Below are 16,269 nucleotides of genomic sequence, written 5' to 3' on the forward strand. Positions count from 1 at the left end.
ATTTGGTTCCCATTTCATTATAGAGGCACATGAAGATGATATAAAAGTTATTAAATCCACTAACCTGGAGTCACACAAATCATTACAGTCCTCTGTACATTAATTTTGAATTGAATCCAGTAAGTATTTACTTTAGCAACAAATCAAATGAAAAGATTTGTGTTCTTAGCTTAATAGAATTTCTGTACCTAAGATAAAGCAGCCAGGAAACTGATATAATGTACAAGAAATTACTAGTGGCCTTAGTTACTGTTTTAGGCTTGTACAGAAAACCAGTGTGAAACAAAATCATCGCATAGGTACTCAGTTGTTACTTAAACAAATAAAATTCCTTAAAAGTATATAGATCTAAAAGTAATAAAACTTGCATACATTAACAAGCAAAAATAAAAATTCTAAAATTTTCCAGTCTGATTTCATAATACACACATTATGAGCGTGCAGATCATTCTGTTGAAAATGCAGATTTGTGCACATTTCCACATGGAGCCATGGAAATATGCCCTTTTAGCTCAAGGCGCACACAGGAACAATAACTGTAGAAATTTTATTCTTTTGGATTTTGAACTATCATGTCTACCAGGGAGTAAACAACTTTGAGCACTATCAGTCATTTTTGTTATGACTGAGGAAACATTATCTTGTAAATCTGATGGTAACATTAAATACCGCACGTAAATATATATGCACATACAATACAAAATTAACAACCTGACACTTCAAGTGTCTTGGATGGTACATCTGAGCAGCAATACCACTTGGCTGGAAGGTCAATTTCAGTACTAATAGCAGAACTTTATTGGGGTACTGGAGATGCCACACTCATACCCACAGTGAAGTCCTTATACTGTGAGAATACACCAATCTGAAAATAAGAAGCATTAATTAAGCCAGAAACATAAATAACAGTAATTGTTTGCAGTGACAGCAAACATTATTTTCTTCATAGTTTACCTAAAAGAAATAAAATACAATGCCTTAGATTTCAAATGTTCTGATATGCACCTTGATAAAAGGGTGAGTAAATGAAAGAAAAATTAAAGACTTTAGGAATATAAAAAACTTACTCAGGCGGAATAACGATAATATGAAAGGGTCTAGACAGACGTAGAAAGCATCACAAACGCCATAATTTACAAGGTGTTTCTGTTCCAAAAGCAACAAAAAACTATACAGAGGGAAAACAGGTAGAGCAGGCTTGTGCTTCTGAATGCAATACAGAGAAGAAAGGGCAAAGTGTAATCTCTCCCCCCCCCCACACACACACACACACACACACACACACACTCTTGTGTGCCTAATTCTACATTCTGAGTGGGGTCAAAGTGTACCAATTTAGTTTCCTTCTTGAGCTTCAAACATGCTGCTGCAACTTGCTTGGTCCATCTGAATTACATATTTTTCTTTGAAAACTGATTCAGTGATCCAGCAATTTCAGTGAATCAGTTGGTGAATTCGTTTTAGTAATGTTTCTTTAGATGAGGCAGTGATCAGCAAATCACTGGTATACTGCAGGGACATTTGGTATGCCAAATTGTAGCCTCTGGTAATTGAACAGTAAAAGCGGAGTATCCTTACTGATTTGGCTTTGGTACAGCCACAATTGTGTAGCCCAATGACTTGGTTGTTTTGGGGAAGGAGACCAGACAGCAAGGTCATTGGTCTCATCGGATTAGGGAAGGAAGTCGGCCGTGCCCTTTGAAAAGAACCATCCTGGCATTTGCCTGGAGCGATTTAGGGAAATCACGGAAAACCTAAATCAGGATGGGCGGACGCGGGATTGAACCGTCGTCCTCTCGAATGCGAGTCCAGTTTCTAACAATGACTGATCTTCACTGGCTTCCAGAATGATTCTTTGGTCAGTCTTCCAATTTATTATTTAATTTTATCCATCATAGCAAATGGAAATTTGATGTGACTACTATCTTCAATTTCAGGACTATTTTGTTGGTGCCTAAGTCAGGCTGGAAAAGAGATTCATGAAGTTCATATATTGTTTTATCAGCTTCTTTAAATCAATTTTGATCCACCATTTTTTGCAATCAGTGACTCATTATTATTGAATACTGACTGTTTTCTGTGAGTTTAGAAAGAGTAATGGAAGCTTTCTGGTGGTTCTGCTGTCTTTGACCACTGTCATCATTTTTCCCTTTAAGTTAATCTGGGCTCCAATAAATGTTTTCAGTGTTGAATTTCAATCGAAGTATTTTGGTCAGTCCAGAAATTCATAAATATTCAGGTTTATTAGAGGGCAATTTGCACCAGTATCCTGCAAGAATTTCATTATGAAGCCAATGATTTGTGGTGGCATGTGTATTTTTCCAGTGTCTTCACTGCTCAAGATTTTATCATTGCCAGTTTCTTCAGGCACTGCAAGTTAATTTGCTTCTTCTGTGTTTTCCTAGCCCTAGCAGAATTCAAATCAAGAACTGCTGCCAACATAAGTAACTTGGAAGAAGATATCCTCAGAACAGTGAAGCAACTTAAATCACTTAACCCTTTAACTGCTCTGGACATGTTAACGCGCGCTCCTTTGCACCTATCCCTGTGTGCTCTGAACGTGTTTACTCGCACCACTAGTCCTCCTATCTATGCATAGACATGTTCAGATTACTAGGCAGAAGGACTGGTGGCGCACAAAAAGACGTTCAGAGCACACAGGGACAGGTAAAAAGGCACACGCATTAACATGTCCAAAGCAGTTAAAGGGTTAATAAAGGCAAATCTTCTGGTTCAGACGGTATACGAATTAGGTTCCTTTCCGAGGATGCTGACGCAGTAGGTCCACACTTAATCACACGCAACCGCTCATTTGATGAAAGACACATATCCAAAGATTGAAAAAGTTGCACAGATTACACCAATATTTAATAAAGGCAACAGGAGTAGTCCACTAAATGTCGATATACAGCAGGATTTTGGAACATATATTGTGTTTGAACATTATGGATTACCTATATTGTCTATTGACACACAGTCACTGCGGGATTTATAAAACACCTTTATTGTGAAACACAACTACCTCTTTACTCACATGACATGCTGAGAGCTACTGACAAGGGATTTCAAACTGATTCCATATTTCTAGGTTTCCAGATAGCTTTTAACACCATGCCTCCCAAGCAGCTTGTAATCAAATTGCGTGCTCATGGAATATTGTCTCAGTTATTGCCATTTCCTGTCAGAGAGGTCACAGTTCATAGTAAGTAACTGACAAAAAGTCATAGGGTGATTTCTGGTGTTCTGTATCTAAATAAACAATTTAGGAGACAATCTGAGCACCCATCTTAGGTTGTGCAGATGATGCTGTTGTTCACTGTCTAGTAAAGTCATCAGAAATCAAAACAAATTGCAAAACAATTTAGGAAAGATATCTGCATGGTGTGAAAATTGGTAATTAAGCCCAAATAATGAAAAATGTAAGGTCGTCCACATGAGTGCTAAAAGGAATCTATTAAATTTCAGTTACATGATAAATCAATCAACTCTAAAAGGCCGTAAACTCAATGAAATACCTACAAATTACAATTACGAATGACTTAAATTGGAAATAACAAAGAGAAAATAGGAAAAGATGAACCAAAGACTGCGTTTTATTGGCAGAACACTTGAAAGATGATTTTTCTTCTATAGTTATCCTTCTGTCTGTTACTTAAAAATGAACAGTATTTATAGCAAAACTGTAATTTTCAATGTTTAATTCGGCTTTTACTCGAAAATTGTTGATTTGTAATGTGAAATGTAGGGATGTTGTGGTAAAAATAAAGAAAACAATAAAGATTTATTACAAAACACTAGAACATGTAATTTCCTCAACAAAAAGGTAAAATAAAAAGTCATGAAATAAAAAATATCAAACCATTTCAATACTTTGCCAAACTTATATAAAACATTTTTCTCATAAACAACCACGAACCATGGACCTTGCCGTTGGTGGGGAGGCTTGCGTGCCTCAGCGATACAGATGGCCATACCGTAGGTGCAACCACAATGGAGGGGTATCTGTTGAGAGGCCAGACAAACGTGTGGTTCCTGAAGAGGGGCAGCAGCCTTTTCAGTAGTTGCAGGGGCAACAGTCTGGATGATTGACTGATCTGGCCTTGTAACAATAACCAAAACGGCCTTGCTGTGCTGGTACTGCGAACGGCTGAAAGCAAGGGGAAACTACAGCCGTAATTTTTCCCGAGGGCATGCAGCTTTACTGTATGATTAAATGATGATGTCGTCCTCTTGGGTAAAATATTCTGGAGGTAAAATAGTCCCCCATTCGCTTCTCCGGGCGGGGACTACCCAAGAGGACGTTGTTATCAGAAGAAAGAAAACTGGCGTTCTACGGATCGGAGCGTGGAATGTCAGATCCCTTAATCGAGCAGGCAGGTTAGAAAATTTAAAAAGGGAAATGGGTAGGTTAAAGTTAGATATAGTGGGAATTTGTGAAGTTCGGTGGCAGGAGGAACAAGACTTTTGGTCAGGTGAATACAGGGTTATAAATACAAAATCAAATAGAGGTAATGTAGGATTAGGTTTAATAATGAATAGGAAAATAGGAATGCGGGTAAGCTACTACAAACAGCATAGTGAATGCATTATTGTGGCCAAGACAGACACGAAGCCCACGCCTACTACAGTAGTACAAGTTTATATGCCAACTAGCTTTGCAGATGATAAAGAAATTGATGAAATCTATGATGAGATAAAAGAAATTATTCAGATAGTGAAGGGAGATGAAAATTTAATAGTCATGGGTGACTGGAATTCGAGTGTAGGAAAAGGGAGAGAAGGAAACATAATGGGTGAATATGGATTGGGGCTAAGAAATGAAAGAGGGAGCCGTCTGGTAAAATTTTGCACAGAGCATAACTTAATCATAGCTAACACTTGATTCAAGAATCATAAAAGAAGGATGTATACATGGAAGACTCCCGGAGATACTAAAAGGTATCAGATAGATTATATAATGGTAAGACAGAGATTTAGGAACCATGTTTTAAATTGTAAGACATTTCCAGGGGCAGATGTGGACTCTGACCACAATCTATTGGTTATGAACTGCAGATTAAAATTGAAGAAACTGCAAAAAGGTGGGAATTTAAGGAGATGGGACCTGGATAAACTGACTAAACCAGAGGTTGTACAGAGTTTCAGGGAGAGCATTAGGGAACAATTGATAGCAGTGAGGGAAAGAAGTACAGTAGAAGAAGAATGGGTAGCCCTGAGGGATGAAGTAGTGAAGGCAGCAGAGGATCAAGTAGGTAAAAAGACGAGGGCTAGTAGAAATCCTTGGGTAACAGAAGAAATATTGAATTTAATTGATGAAAGGAGAAAATATAAAAATTCACTAAATGAAGCAGGCAAAAAGGAATACAAACGTCTCAAAAATGAGATCGACAGGAAGTACAAAATGGCTAAGCAGGGATGGCTAGAGGACAAATGTAAGGATGTAGAGGCTTATCTCACTAGGGGTAAGATAGATACTGCCTACAGGAAAATTAAAAGAGACATTTGAAGAAAAGAGAACCACTTGTATGAATATCAAAAGCTCAGATGGAAACCCAGTTCTAACCAAAGAAGGGAAAGCAGGAAGATGGAAGGAGTATATAGAGGGTCTATACAAGGGCGATGTACTTGAGGACAATATTATACAAATGGAAGAGAATGTAGATGAAGATGAAATGGGAGATACGATACTGCGTGAAGAGTTTGACAGAGCACTGAAAGACCTGAGCCAAAACAAGGCCCCGGGAGTAGACAACATTCCATTAGAACTACTGACGGCCTTGGGAGAGCCAGTCCTGACAAAACTCTACCATCTGGTGAGGAAGATGTATGAGACAGGCGAAGTACCCTCAGACTTCAAGAAGAACATAATAATTCCAATCCCAAAGAAAGCAGGTGTTGACAGCTGTGAAAATGACCGAACTATCAGTTTAATAAGTCACAGCTGCAAAATACTAACATAAATTCTTTACAGACGAATGGAAAAACTGGTAGAAGCCGACATCAGGGAAGATCAGTTTGGATTCCGTAGAAATATTGGAACACGTGAGGCAATACTGACTATGACTTATCTTAGAAGAAAGATTAAGGAAAGGCAAACCTACATTTCTAGCATTTGTAGACTTAGAGAAAGCTTTTGACAATGTTGACTGGAATACTTTCTTCCAAATTTTAAAGGTGGCAGGGGTAAAATACAGGGAGCAAAAGGCTATTTACAATTTGTACAGAAACCAGATGGCAATTGTAAAAGTCGAGGGGCATGAAAGGGAAGTGATGGTTGGGAAGGGAGTGAGACAGGGTTGTAGCCTCTCCCCAATGTTATTCAATCTGTATATTGAGCAAGCAGTAAAGGAAACAAAAGAAAAATTCGGAGTAGGTATTAAAATCCATGGAGAAGAAATAAAAACTTTGAGGTTTGCCGATGACATTGTAATTCTGTCAGAGACAGCAAAGGAATTGGAAGAGCAGTTGAATGGAATGAACAGTGTCTTGAAAGGGGGATATAAGATGAACATCAACAAAAGCAAAACGAGGATAAGGGAATGTAGTCGAATTAAGTCGGGTGATGCTGAGGGAATTAGTTTGGGAAATGAGACACTTAAAGTGGTAAAGGAGTTTTGCTATTTGGGGAGCAAAATAACTGATGATGGTCGAAGTAGAGAAGATATAAAATGTAGACTGGCAATGGCAAGGAAAGCGTTTCTGAAGAAGAGAAATTTGTTAACATCGAGTATAGATTTAAGTGTCAGGAGGTCGTTTCTGAAATTATTTGTATGGAGTGTAGCAATGTATGGAAGTGAAACATGGATGATAAATAGTTTGGACAGGAAGAGAATAGAAGCTTTCGAAATGTGGTGCTACAGAAGAATGCTGAAGATTAGATGGGTAGATCACATAACTAATGAGGAGGTATTGAATAGAATTGGGGAGAAGAGGAGTTTGTGGCACAACTTGACGAGAAGAACGGACCGGTTGGTAGGACATGTTCTGAGGCATCAATGGATCACAAATTTAGCATTGGAGGGCAGCGTGGAGGGTAAAAATCGTAGAGGGAGACCAAGAGATGAATACATTAAGCAGATTCAGAAGGACGTAGGTTTCAGTAGGTACTGGGAGATGAAGAAACTTGCACAGGATAGAGTAGCATGGAGAGCTGCATCGAACAGTCTCAGGACTGAAGACCACAACAAAGAACATAAACAACTTACGGATTTATCAATAATAACAGGAAACTCTTGTCTTTGATCACAATGAAAAATGTTCTATTGGGTACAGAATAACAACAATTACATTTATTTTCTTATATTTTTACATGTAAACTGTACTTGCATCAAAAGTAATTGCTATAGTTGCACAAAAGCGCAAAAGATATGTGATCAACTAATTTTTATTACTTATAAAATTACTGTAAGGATATAAAATATACAATGGACTAACACTGAATGATGTGCAGTTCTAATTATGTGCAAAACAACCAACCAAATAAACAAAAAGACATAGAGAAGTCGACTCCCATTTTTTCTCTTAGACATTCATGGATGAGGTATGTGAGATAAGTAATGGGACTGATTTTTTATTTACCAAAGTTTTTATTTTTTTCAAACAACAATGTTGTCCCCTTCAAAGTAGTTCCCTTCGGCAGCTATACATCAGAGGAGCTGTGGCTCCCAGTCTTGGTAGCAGCGCTGAAAGGCTTCAACTAGAATGGCCTTTAACACTTCAGTCACATTCTTTTGAATCACATCAAAATTTCCATGACAGAAGTGGGTGTGTGATATGTTGCTACATCATTGTAGCATCGACTAGCCTGCAAAGTCTGGCCTCACTGAATTCACCCTTGCCTTGCTCATTCGAGCCTTTTTCGGTGGAGGAGTTGTCTCAGTTTGCCACTCCTCACTTTGGCATTTTGCCTCAGGCTCGTACCCAAAAATCCAGTATTCATCACTTGTGATCACACAACTGAACCATTCGTGGTCAGCAGCAATCCTCAATGTTCACATTTCTTTGATTGTCCTTCTGCTCTGTTGTAAGGTTTCCTGGCACTATTTTGATACAACTCTTTGCATGTCCAAAACTTCAGTCAAAATTTGATGTTGGGCGAAGTTTAACATCTCACACATGATCCTTATTGTTAAACGTCAGTCTGATCTCACAAGAGCGCACACACACACATTTGACACTTTCATCAGTTTTTTAAGTTGAAGGTCTCCCTGGGTTAGGTTCATCTTCAACATGTTTTTGGCTTTACAAAAACGATCAGCGACAACAAAAAACTTGTGCTCTTGACAAGGAATGTTTGCCGTACCCCAGTTTCATCTTTTCGAAGGTCACACTTATGGATTCCCCAGGTTTAACACTAAACTTGATGGCATCACATTGCTCTAAATTCCACTGTTTCATTTTTGTGACACACAACAGGCCTCTCAAAAATCACTTGATGACTGTATGGAGCTGGAGAAGATGGTATAGCAGCCGAGATGATAAAGTGGGGAGGCAACAAAGCAATAGACTACATGACTAACATAATTCACCAGCTATGGAGAACAAAGAAGTTGCCAGAAGGATGGAAGAATGCAATTGTAGTACCAATACATAAGAAGGGGGACAAGAGAGATGCAAACAACTATAGAGGAAAATCGCTGCCAGAGGTCGGATACAAGGTGCTATCAAAACTCTTGCTCAAGACAGTAGAAGAACAGGCAGAAAAGACAGTTGGCGACTACCAAGTGGGATTCAGGAAGGGAAGAGGTTGTATAGAACAGGTATTTATCCTGAAGCAACTTATAGAACATAGGGCCTTAAAAAACAAAAAGACAGTAATAACCGTCATGGACTTCACAAAGGCATATGACTCCATCGACAGACAGACTCTTGTTAGGATACTGAAGAAGAGAGGACTACATGGAACTACACAAGAACTCATAAAAGAAATTCTGACAGACACAACAGCAAGGGTGAGATTCAGAAGAGCACTGTCAGAAGAATTGAGATCAAGACTGGTGTTAAACAGGGAGATGGATTGTCACCATTGTTGTTCAATATAGCAATGGACGAAGTAATCAGGCAGTGGAGAGCAAAAAAACGAGGAAATGGGAATATCAAAGACCCATGTGGGGGACAAAAAGGACAACAGGGCTCAAGTGGACTGCCTAGCCTTTGCAGACGACATAGCATGGTACGTGAGACGGAAGAACACGCAAAGACACAACTCGACAACTTAAGTAAGGTAGCCAGAAACATGGGACTGAGGATCGCCTATAACAAGACCAAGACATTAAATACCACTGCAGACTGGGAAACACCGGAAGGCACTGCACAAATGGTGGGCAAATTTAAATACCTGGGATAATTTATAACAGGAAGGAACAGGAGCAAGGAGGGAATAACAGAGAGGATAAAGAAGATAATTTCAGCCTTCTGTATGATGAGAGAGATATACAATAAAAAGAATATACCCACAGAGGCAAAGATAAGCCACTACAGGGCAATGGTGAGAAATGCAGTATTATATGCTGCTGAGACGGTGACACTAGGAAGAAATGGGGCAGAACAACTACAGAAAAAAAGAGAGAAAAATACTAGGTCCCAAAAGAGGTGGAGAGAGGTGGATGCGAAGATCTAGGGAAGATTTGTACCGGAACATGAGAACAATATCCGAGGAAATCAGACTCAAAAGGGCGAGGTTTGCTGGACATGTAGTTAGGATGAGTATGGACAGAATGACGAAGAGAGTGTGCGAAACAACAGGGACGACAAGGGGAAAAACAGGAACCAAGTGGGTTGTTGAACTTCGGAAGGACTGGTTGGAATTGGAGATCAAGGTCGAAGGAAAGGAAAATTGGAGGAACAAATACACACTGACCAATATGCTGGAGATCAATGACAGAGAGGAATACAGGAAAAGATTAAGAGTGACAACAGTGGAGCCGAAGGAGAAAAGAACACTGAAGATCTCAGAAGAAGAGTGGGAGAGAAGAAGAGAAAGAATGAAGAGATTCTGGGAGAAGAGGAGGAAAATTCAGTCCACGAAGGGGCTACCCATGGTCCTACAGAGGCCGTAACACAAGAAGAAGAAGAAGAAGAAAACAACACAGTGTAGCCAGATTGTTTGCAGTGTTGTCAGTCTCATTTCTTTTCTCATACATCTCGTATGTTTCTTTCCCTGCCAATGCTACCTATAGTACCAGTAATCCTACCATTTACTACATCATTTATGTACTGTACCAAAACTATCAAACTGTGGTTCTGGTTGAGCATAACTCTAGGTCTACCATTTAAGCTCCAACCATTACGGTGCCAAGCTATCTGTCAACATGAATGGCCACCAAACTGTCACCAAGAAACAGCTGGACCACCTAGTTACTGAAAATGCCACCTGACATGGTGTGCTTCACTTTAATGACTGCTTCACAGCCTGTGTTATATAGATTCCTTCCACCACCACCAGTTTTTCTGAATATTGCAGTTGGTAACTCTCCCTACAACATATCCTTTAGTGTCTGTCCTCCACTTACCTATCCCCTTCCCTGCTCCCACTCAAGTGTCATACACACCTTTTATCCCACCAACACACTCATAAAACCATTTCCATTTCCTTTTCTTTACTTCTCTCCTCTCCCTTAACACCCCCCCCCCTCCCCCCATGCCACCAAACACAGCCTCGCAATGCTGCACCTAGCAGCCTATCCTGTTCCCACCATGTCCCTGCATGCTCCCAAAGGCAGCACTAACATCTTTCCCAACCTCTTGCCTTCTATCCCTCCCCTCCTCACTCTATGCCTCTTCCTTATCCACTCCAACCAAATTTCTGTTCATGACAAACACAATCAGTCAAGTTTCATCACTCAGAGACAGCGAGCATATTTCTAAAGTTTTGTGTGTGTGTGTTTTCTAATTCAGAAGGACTTTTGGCCAACAGCTTAAAGGTACAGCAGTTTTTCCATTGTGCCTGTCTGCTGTTTTATGTCTCCTCTGTATAGTATCAATTTATCATTTGCATAATATTATTGTTATTCCATCCTGCACTTTAAATTGTTTGATTTTTACTATTGACTTAAATATTCAGCATTTTTTTCATTGTGTCTGTATGCGACTCAGCACCTGCTCTGTGTGTTGAGTTGTAATCATTTGCGAAACGTCTTTTTCTTGAGCTTTTTTTTTTTCCAAAGTTCTTCCCATCTGACCAATTATTCTGTTTGCTGCTCACATACGGTAGTTTCTGAGTCTGTCACAAGTTCTAGAGACTTTTGTTGCGTCTACCTATTCCCAGGGGCTTTGGAAGACCCAGGTACTACACTAGTGCACAATCTATTATTTAGTTTACACGATATTTCCTTACATGTGATGCTTTCAAATGCCATAAGTACTGCAGATGTTTTCTGTTTAGTAAACTACTGGAATTTTCTACTGTTGGAAATGTGGTGCTCTGAGCAGCACACACAGGTCGATACTGTTTGTTTGTTTTCATTTAGAGTGCAAAAACAACGAGGGTCATACATGCCCATGTCAGAACCGTAGAACATGAAGACAAAAAAGGAGCTGAAAATGACTGCATGTTAATTACAATCAATGAAAGGAAAGACAGCTAAAAACAGGGACTTGAGGAAAGGTACATAAAATACATCATACAGAAACAGAGGTCTTGAACTAAAAATTAGATGTCCTTTGCAATATTGCTACGACAGACAAAAAGTAAAATGCGGTCGACAGCCTGCACGTTGTTCACTGAAACGGCTGATAACTCTGATGCCAAACAAATGAGAACGTTAAGTGGTTAAAAAAAGGGCATTTCATCAGCAAATAGTGAACTGTCAAGTGATGTGGGAGTATCACTTAACAAATGGCAATAGCTAAAAAGGCAGTGCCCAATATGCAACCTAGCTAAAATGATCTACTCGCAGTGAGAGAGCCGAGAGGACGTCGTCCAAGCCACCGGGACAGGTTTCATTGCCCGGAAGTTGTTCCCATGAAGGGAAGACCAGTGGTGATGCCAAAGTGACACCATCTGCTGACAGGCAGCAATACTGAGATCACTGGTAGGCTGAGGAACAAGGACTGCAGCCTTGGCAGCTTCGTCGGCAACCTCGTTTCAGATCAGACCAGTGTGACCAGGGACCAACATAAATATCACAGTGGCACCATCAAGAGTGAGAAAGTGATAGTTTTCCTGGACCCATTGCACTAAGGGATGGATGGTGTACAGGACACAGAGACTCTATGAAAAGCCAGTGTCACCGGACGTACTACATGGCCTGATACGGGGTGAAGAGCTCCACTGTAAATACTGAGCAGTGTTCTGAAGCCGATACGGAGAAACGTCGGTGCAAATGACGGAGGCACACCCAACACCACGGTTAGTCTGAGAGCCATCAGTGTACACAAGGGTACTATCACAAATTTCTGTACAGAGGTTGAGAACTTTACAGTGATAGAGCGAGGCTGGAATAGTGACTTTAGGAAGCAAATGAAGGCCAAGGTGAACTAACACTGCCCACCATACAAAGCCAAGGTGGTGAAGGGTTCACACCCACTGTGAAACTGGCAGGTAGCATGAAGTTAAGCTACCAGAGCAATAGCCGAAAGTTAACTCCAGGAGATAACAGAGAAGAGGGGCGCACCCCATACTGATGATCAAAGGAGTCATCGAAGGAGGTGGTACAGGATGGGTAGCCAGACATGCCAGACAAACAGCATGCATACCTGCTGAGGAGAGAGTCACAGCAGTATGACAGAGATAGTTCGGCAGCTTCTGCATACAGACTCTTAACTGGGCTAGTGTAAAAGGCGCCAGTGGCCAACCGGATGCCTTGGTGGTGGATAGTACTGAGACAGCATTAGAGGGATGGATGGACAGATGCATAAACGAAAGACCCATAGTCTAGTTTTGGAGAGACAAGGGACCAGAACAAACAGAGGAGGGTGGTCCGATCCGCTCCCAAGGAAGTATTGCTGAGGACACATAGGACATTGAAGGATCATGTACAGTGGGTGGCCAGGTAAAGCATTTGGAAGGACCAAGAAAGTTTCCTATTGAGCAAAAGCCCCGGGAATTTCACAGTTTAACAAACGGAAGAGCAACAGGTCCAAGATGTAAAGACGGTGATAGAAAAAAAATTGCCCCACCAGAAATTCATACAAATGGTTTTGTCAGTGGAAAAATGAAAGCCAATGTCGATGCTCCATGAGTAAATATGATCAAGACATCGCTGAAGGTGCCGCTTGTGGAGACAAGTCTGTGGAGAACTGCAATAGATGGCAAAATTGCCAACGAATAGGAAGCCAGAGATGACCAGCAGGAGACAGGTCGTAATAGGGTTAATGGCAATAGCAAAGAGGACAACACTCAGGACAGAACCTGAGGCACACCATTTTCCTGGATAAAGGTATCCAACAGGACAGAACCTTCACATACCTCAAAAACTCAGCCTTTTAAAAATTCCTGAAGGAACAAAGCATGCAACCACAGAAGCCCCACATGTCGGGATTAGAGAGGATACCAGTCCTCCAGCAGGTGTCATAGGCTTTCTCCAAATCACAAAACATGGCCACAGTCTGATATTCATGACATGGGTTGATGAAGTGATGGGATGGACAACTGCAGAATAGTGCACTCGAAATCCATAGGGGGGCGGGGTGGGGGGGTGGGGGGGGGGGGGGTTGCTGGAAGGAATGTTTTTGTCCTTAGCAGGCTTAGGTATGGGTATGACAGTGCCTTCACACCAGTGTCTGGGAAAAGGCCTGGCTCTGAGCACTATGGGAATCAACTGCTGAGGTCATTAGTCCCCTAGAACTTAGAACTAGTTAAACCTAACTAACCTAAGGACATCACAAACATCCATGCCCGAGGCAGGATTCGAACCTGCGACCGTAGCGGTCTTGCGGTTCCAGACTGCAGCGCCTTTAACCGCACAGCCACTTCGGCCGGCCTCTGGGAAAAGTGTCACCTGCCCAGATACAATTGCACTTATGAAAGAGAAAGGTCTGCAACATCTGAATGTGAACATCGTCCAGCCCTGGGGCGGAGGATTGGGATGAAGTGAGAGCATGATCTAGCTCCTCAAAGAAAGGCGACATTGCAGCACTCACGATCCTGAGAAGAGAAGGGTATTGCCCAAGACTCCTCCACTAGTTTCCAATGGAGGAAGGCAGGGTGATAGTGGGTGGAGCTCAGAATCTCTGAAAAACAGTGGAGATAGCAACAGGTCCACTATGACATCATATGCTACAAACAGGCCAGAAACTGGGAGATGGACCTTGGTCCCAGAGAGCCATCGGAGGTTGGCCCACATGATGGAAGAGGGAGTGTAACTGTTAAAAGAACTAGTAAATGGAATCCAGCCAGCTTTTTTGCTATCCTGAAGAACGCGATGACACTGTGTATGCAACTGTTTATAAAGATGCAATTTGCCATTGTAGGATGACAGATAACGATGCAGAGGCATGTCCCCATGGATGAATCGCGTCACAGCGCACCTCAGTCCACCAACGTTCTGGGACAGGCTGCAGTAAACAGAAATTGTGAGGAATGGAACATTCTGTGGTGGTAAGAATAACGTTTTTAATATATTCTAGCTGGTCATCACAACTGGAGAAATGTTGTTCGTCGAAGGTCACCAGGGAGGAGTAAAGCCTCCAGTCAGCCTTCGAAACCTGCCCTGTGGGTGTGCACGTAGATGAGGTAGGAGTCAACAAACGGATAGTGGATGGGAAATGGTCGCTTGAGTATGTGTCAGAGAGAACAGACCACTCAAGACAATGGACAAGATGGGCAGTGCAGAAGCAGAGGTCCAAATGGGAATAGACGTGCGTGGAGTCTGAAGGGAACGTGAGTGCTCACATGTTAAGGCAGATGAGGTTAAGTTGACTGAGAAGGTCAGCCAAGAGGGCACCTCTCTGACAAGTTCTGGGAGAGCGCCAAAGGGGATGGTGCACATTTAAGTCACCGAGCAGCAGAAAGAGGTGAAGTAGCTGCCCAAGAAGCTGGAGGCCATCTGCCCCAATGACATCGAATGACCGAGAGATGTAAACAGTACAAAGGGAAAAGGTTAAGTGAGGAAGGAATATGGAGAATGCAACAGCTTGAAGCTGGGTAGTCAGGGAGATTTCTGACAAACTCGGATGTGCAGCATGACTCCTCCATGAAATGGAATTCCATTCTTGGGGGGAGGGGTGGAGGGGGGGGGGAGATCAAAGTGGACCAAAAAGAAATGCAAAAGCTCAAAACGGTCATGAGTGCACAATTTTATTTTCTGGAGGCAGAGAACAAGTGGATGCTGTGATTTCAGGAGCAGCCATAATTCTTCCTTGTTGGATCTAAGACCAAGAACATTCCATTGGAGGAGAATCATGATGAGGAAAGGGGATGAGGGAAAAAATGAAGGGGTGTCAGCTCGGCAGCTGCCAAGTGCCAGCTCGAAGGCTCACTGCTACAGGGCACAGAGGTTGGAGGATCCTGTTCCACGAGAGGCTTCAGCATTCCCCCTCTGTCAGTTCGCAGAGTCCAGGGCTGAAAAATGGTTGGCGGTGGTGCACTTGCGACACAGAAGTAACCCAGGTAAGGGTATCACATGGCGACATCATTGAAGAGGATCTCCGAGTCAGTGAAGGAGAAGACCGTTTGCCATTGCTTGATTTCTTGGAGCTTTTCTAGTTGGCAGAGGAAGACTCAGATGTTTGTTGGCCGGAGGGACTTAAGAAGTCTTCACAGGAGAATTGCTTCTGTCCTTTCTGGCCTGGTGGTGGTGTAGCAAGTGGCTTTGGCCCATGAGGCAAAAGTCTGGTGGCTTGTTGCACAGCTGGTGGAGGAGACAGGGATGCTACCATGACACTGGGGAATTTTACAACTGTGGTGTTGAATTTGAGGTCACATGTCTGCGTGGCCATGTCCTTCATGGAGCGAGATGTAGCAAGAACAGTACTGTAAGTGCCGGATGGTAGAACGCAGGGTTTCCGACTAGCAAACAACTCGCATGTGACCAGGTAAGGCACTTTTTCCTTCACCGAGATCTCCTGGACGGCCCCCTCATTTCGAGATACATGGGACAATATCGGGAGGTGGCTGCGTCGTCACCACTGCAATTGATACAGTGGGGAGAAGGAGGTGGTCCACTGGGGATGGTACAGGTCAATATTCATTGCCTATCATGGTCAATTATATCATTCAGACCAATATGATGGGGAAAATTTTAGCTATGGCACTGCTTAATGGTGTGAGCACACCAAAGTTGTTTAGCACAGAAGGATCAGCTGAAAATCTACTCGATAGCAGAGAAA

General features: G+C 42.0%; 1 protein-coding gene across 1 annotated transcript in view; it reads right to left on the reverse strand.

Moving 5' to 3' along the window:
- Positions 1-245: 245 nt before the first annotated feature.
- The window catches only part of LOC124799421 (protein rogdi), a 70,602-nt gene continuing 54,578 nt past the window's right edge, over positions 246-16,269 (reverse strand). Inside the window, exon 7 of the mRNA XM_047262922.1 lies at positions 246-865. Within this exon, the coding sequence (XP_047118878.1) occupies positions 797-865 (69 nt within the window). The 3' untranslated portion in view covers positions 246-796. The remainder of the gene's footprint in view (positions 866-16,269) is intronic.

This window comes from Schistocerca piceifrons, chromosome 1 (genome assembly GCF_021461385.2).
Source record: "Schistocerca piceifrons isolate TAMUIC-IGC-003096 chromosome 1, iqSchPice1.1, whole genome shotgun sequence".
Taxonomy (NCBI): domain Eukaryota; kingdom Metazoa; phylum Arthropoda; class Insecta; order Orthoptera; family Acrididae; genus Schistocerca; species Schistocerca piceifrons.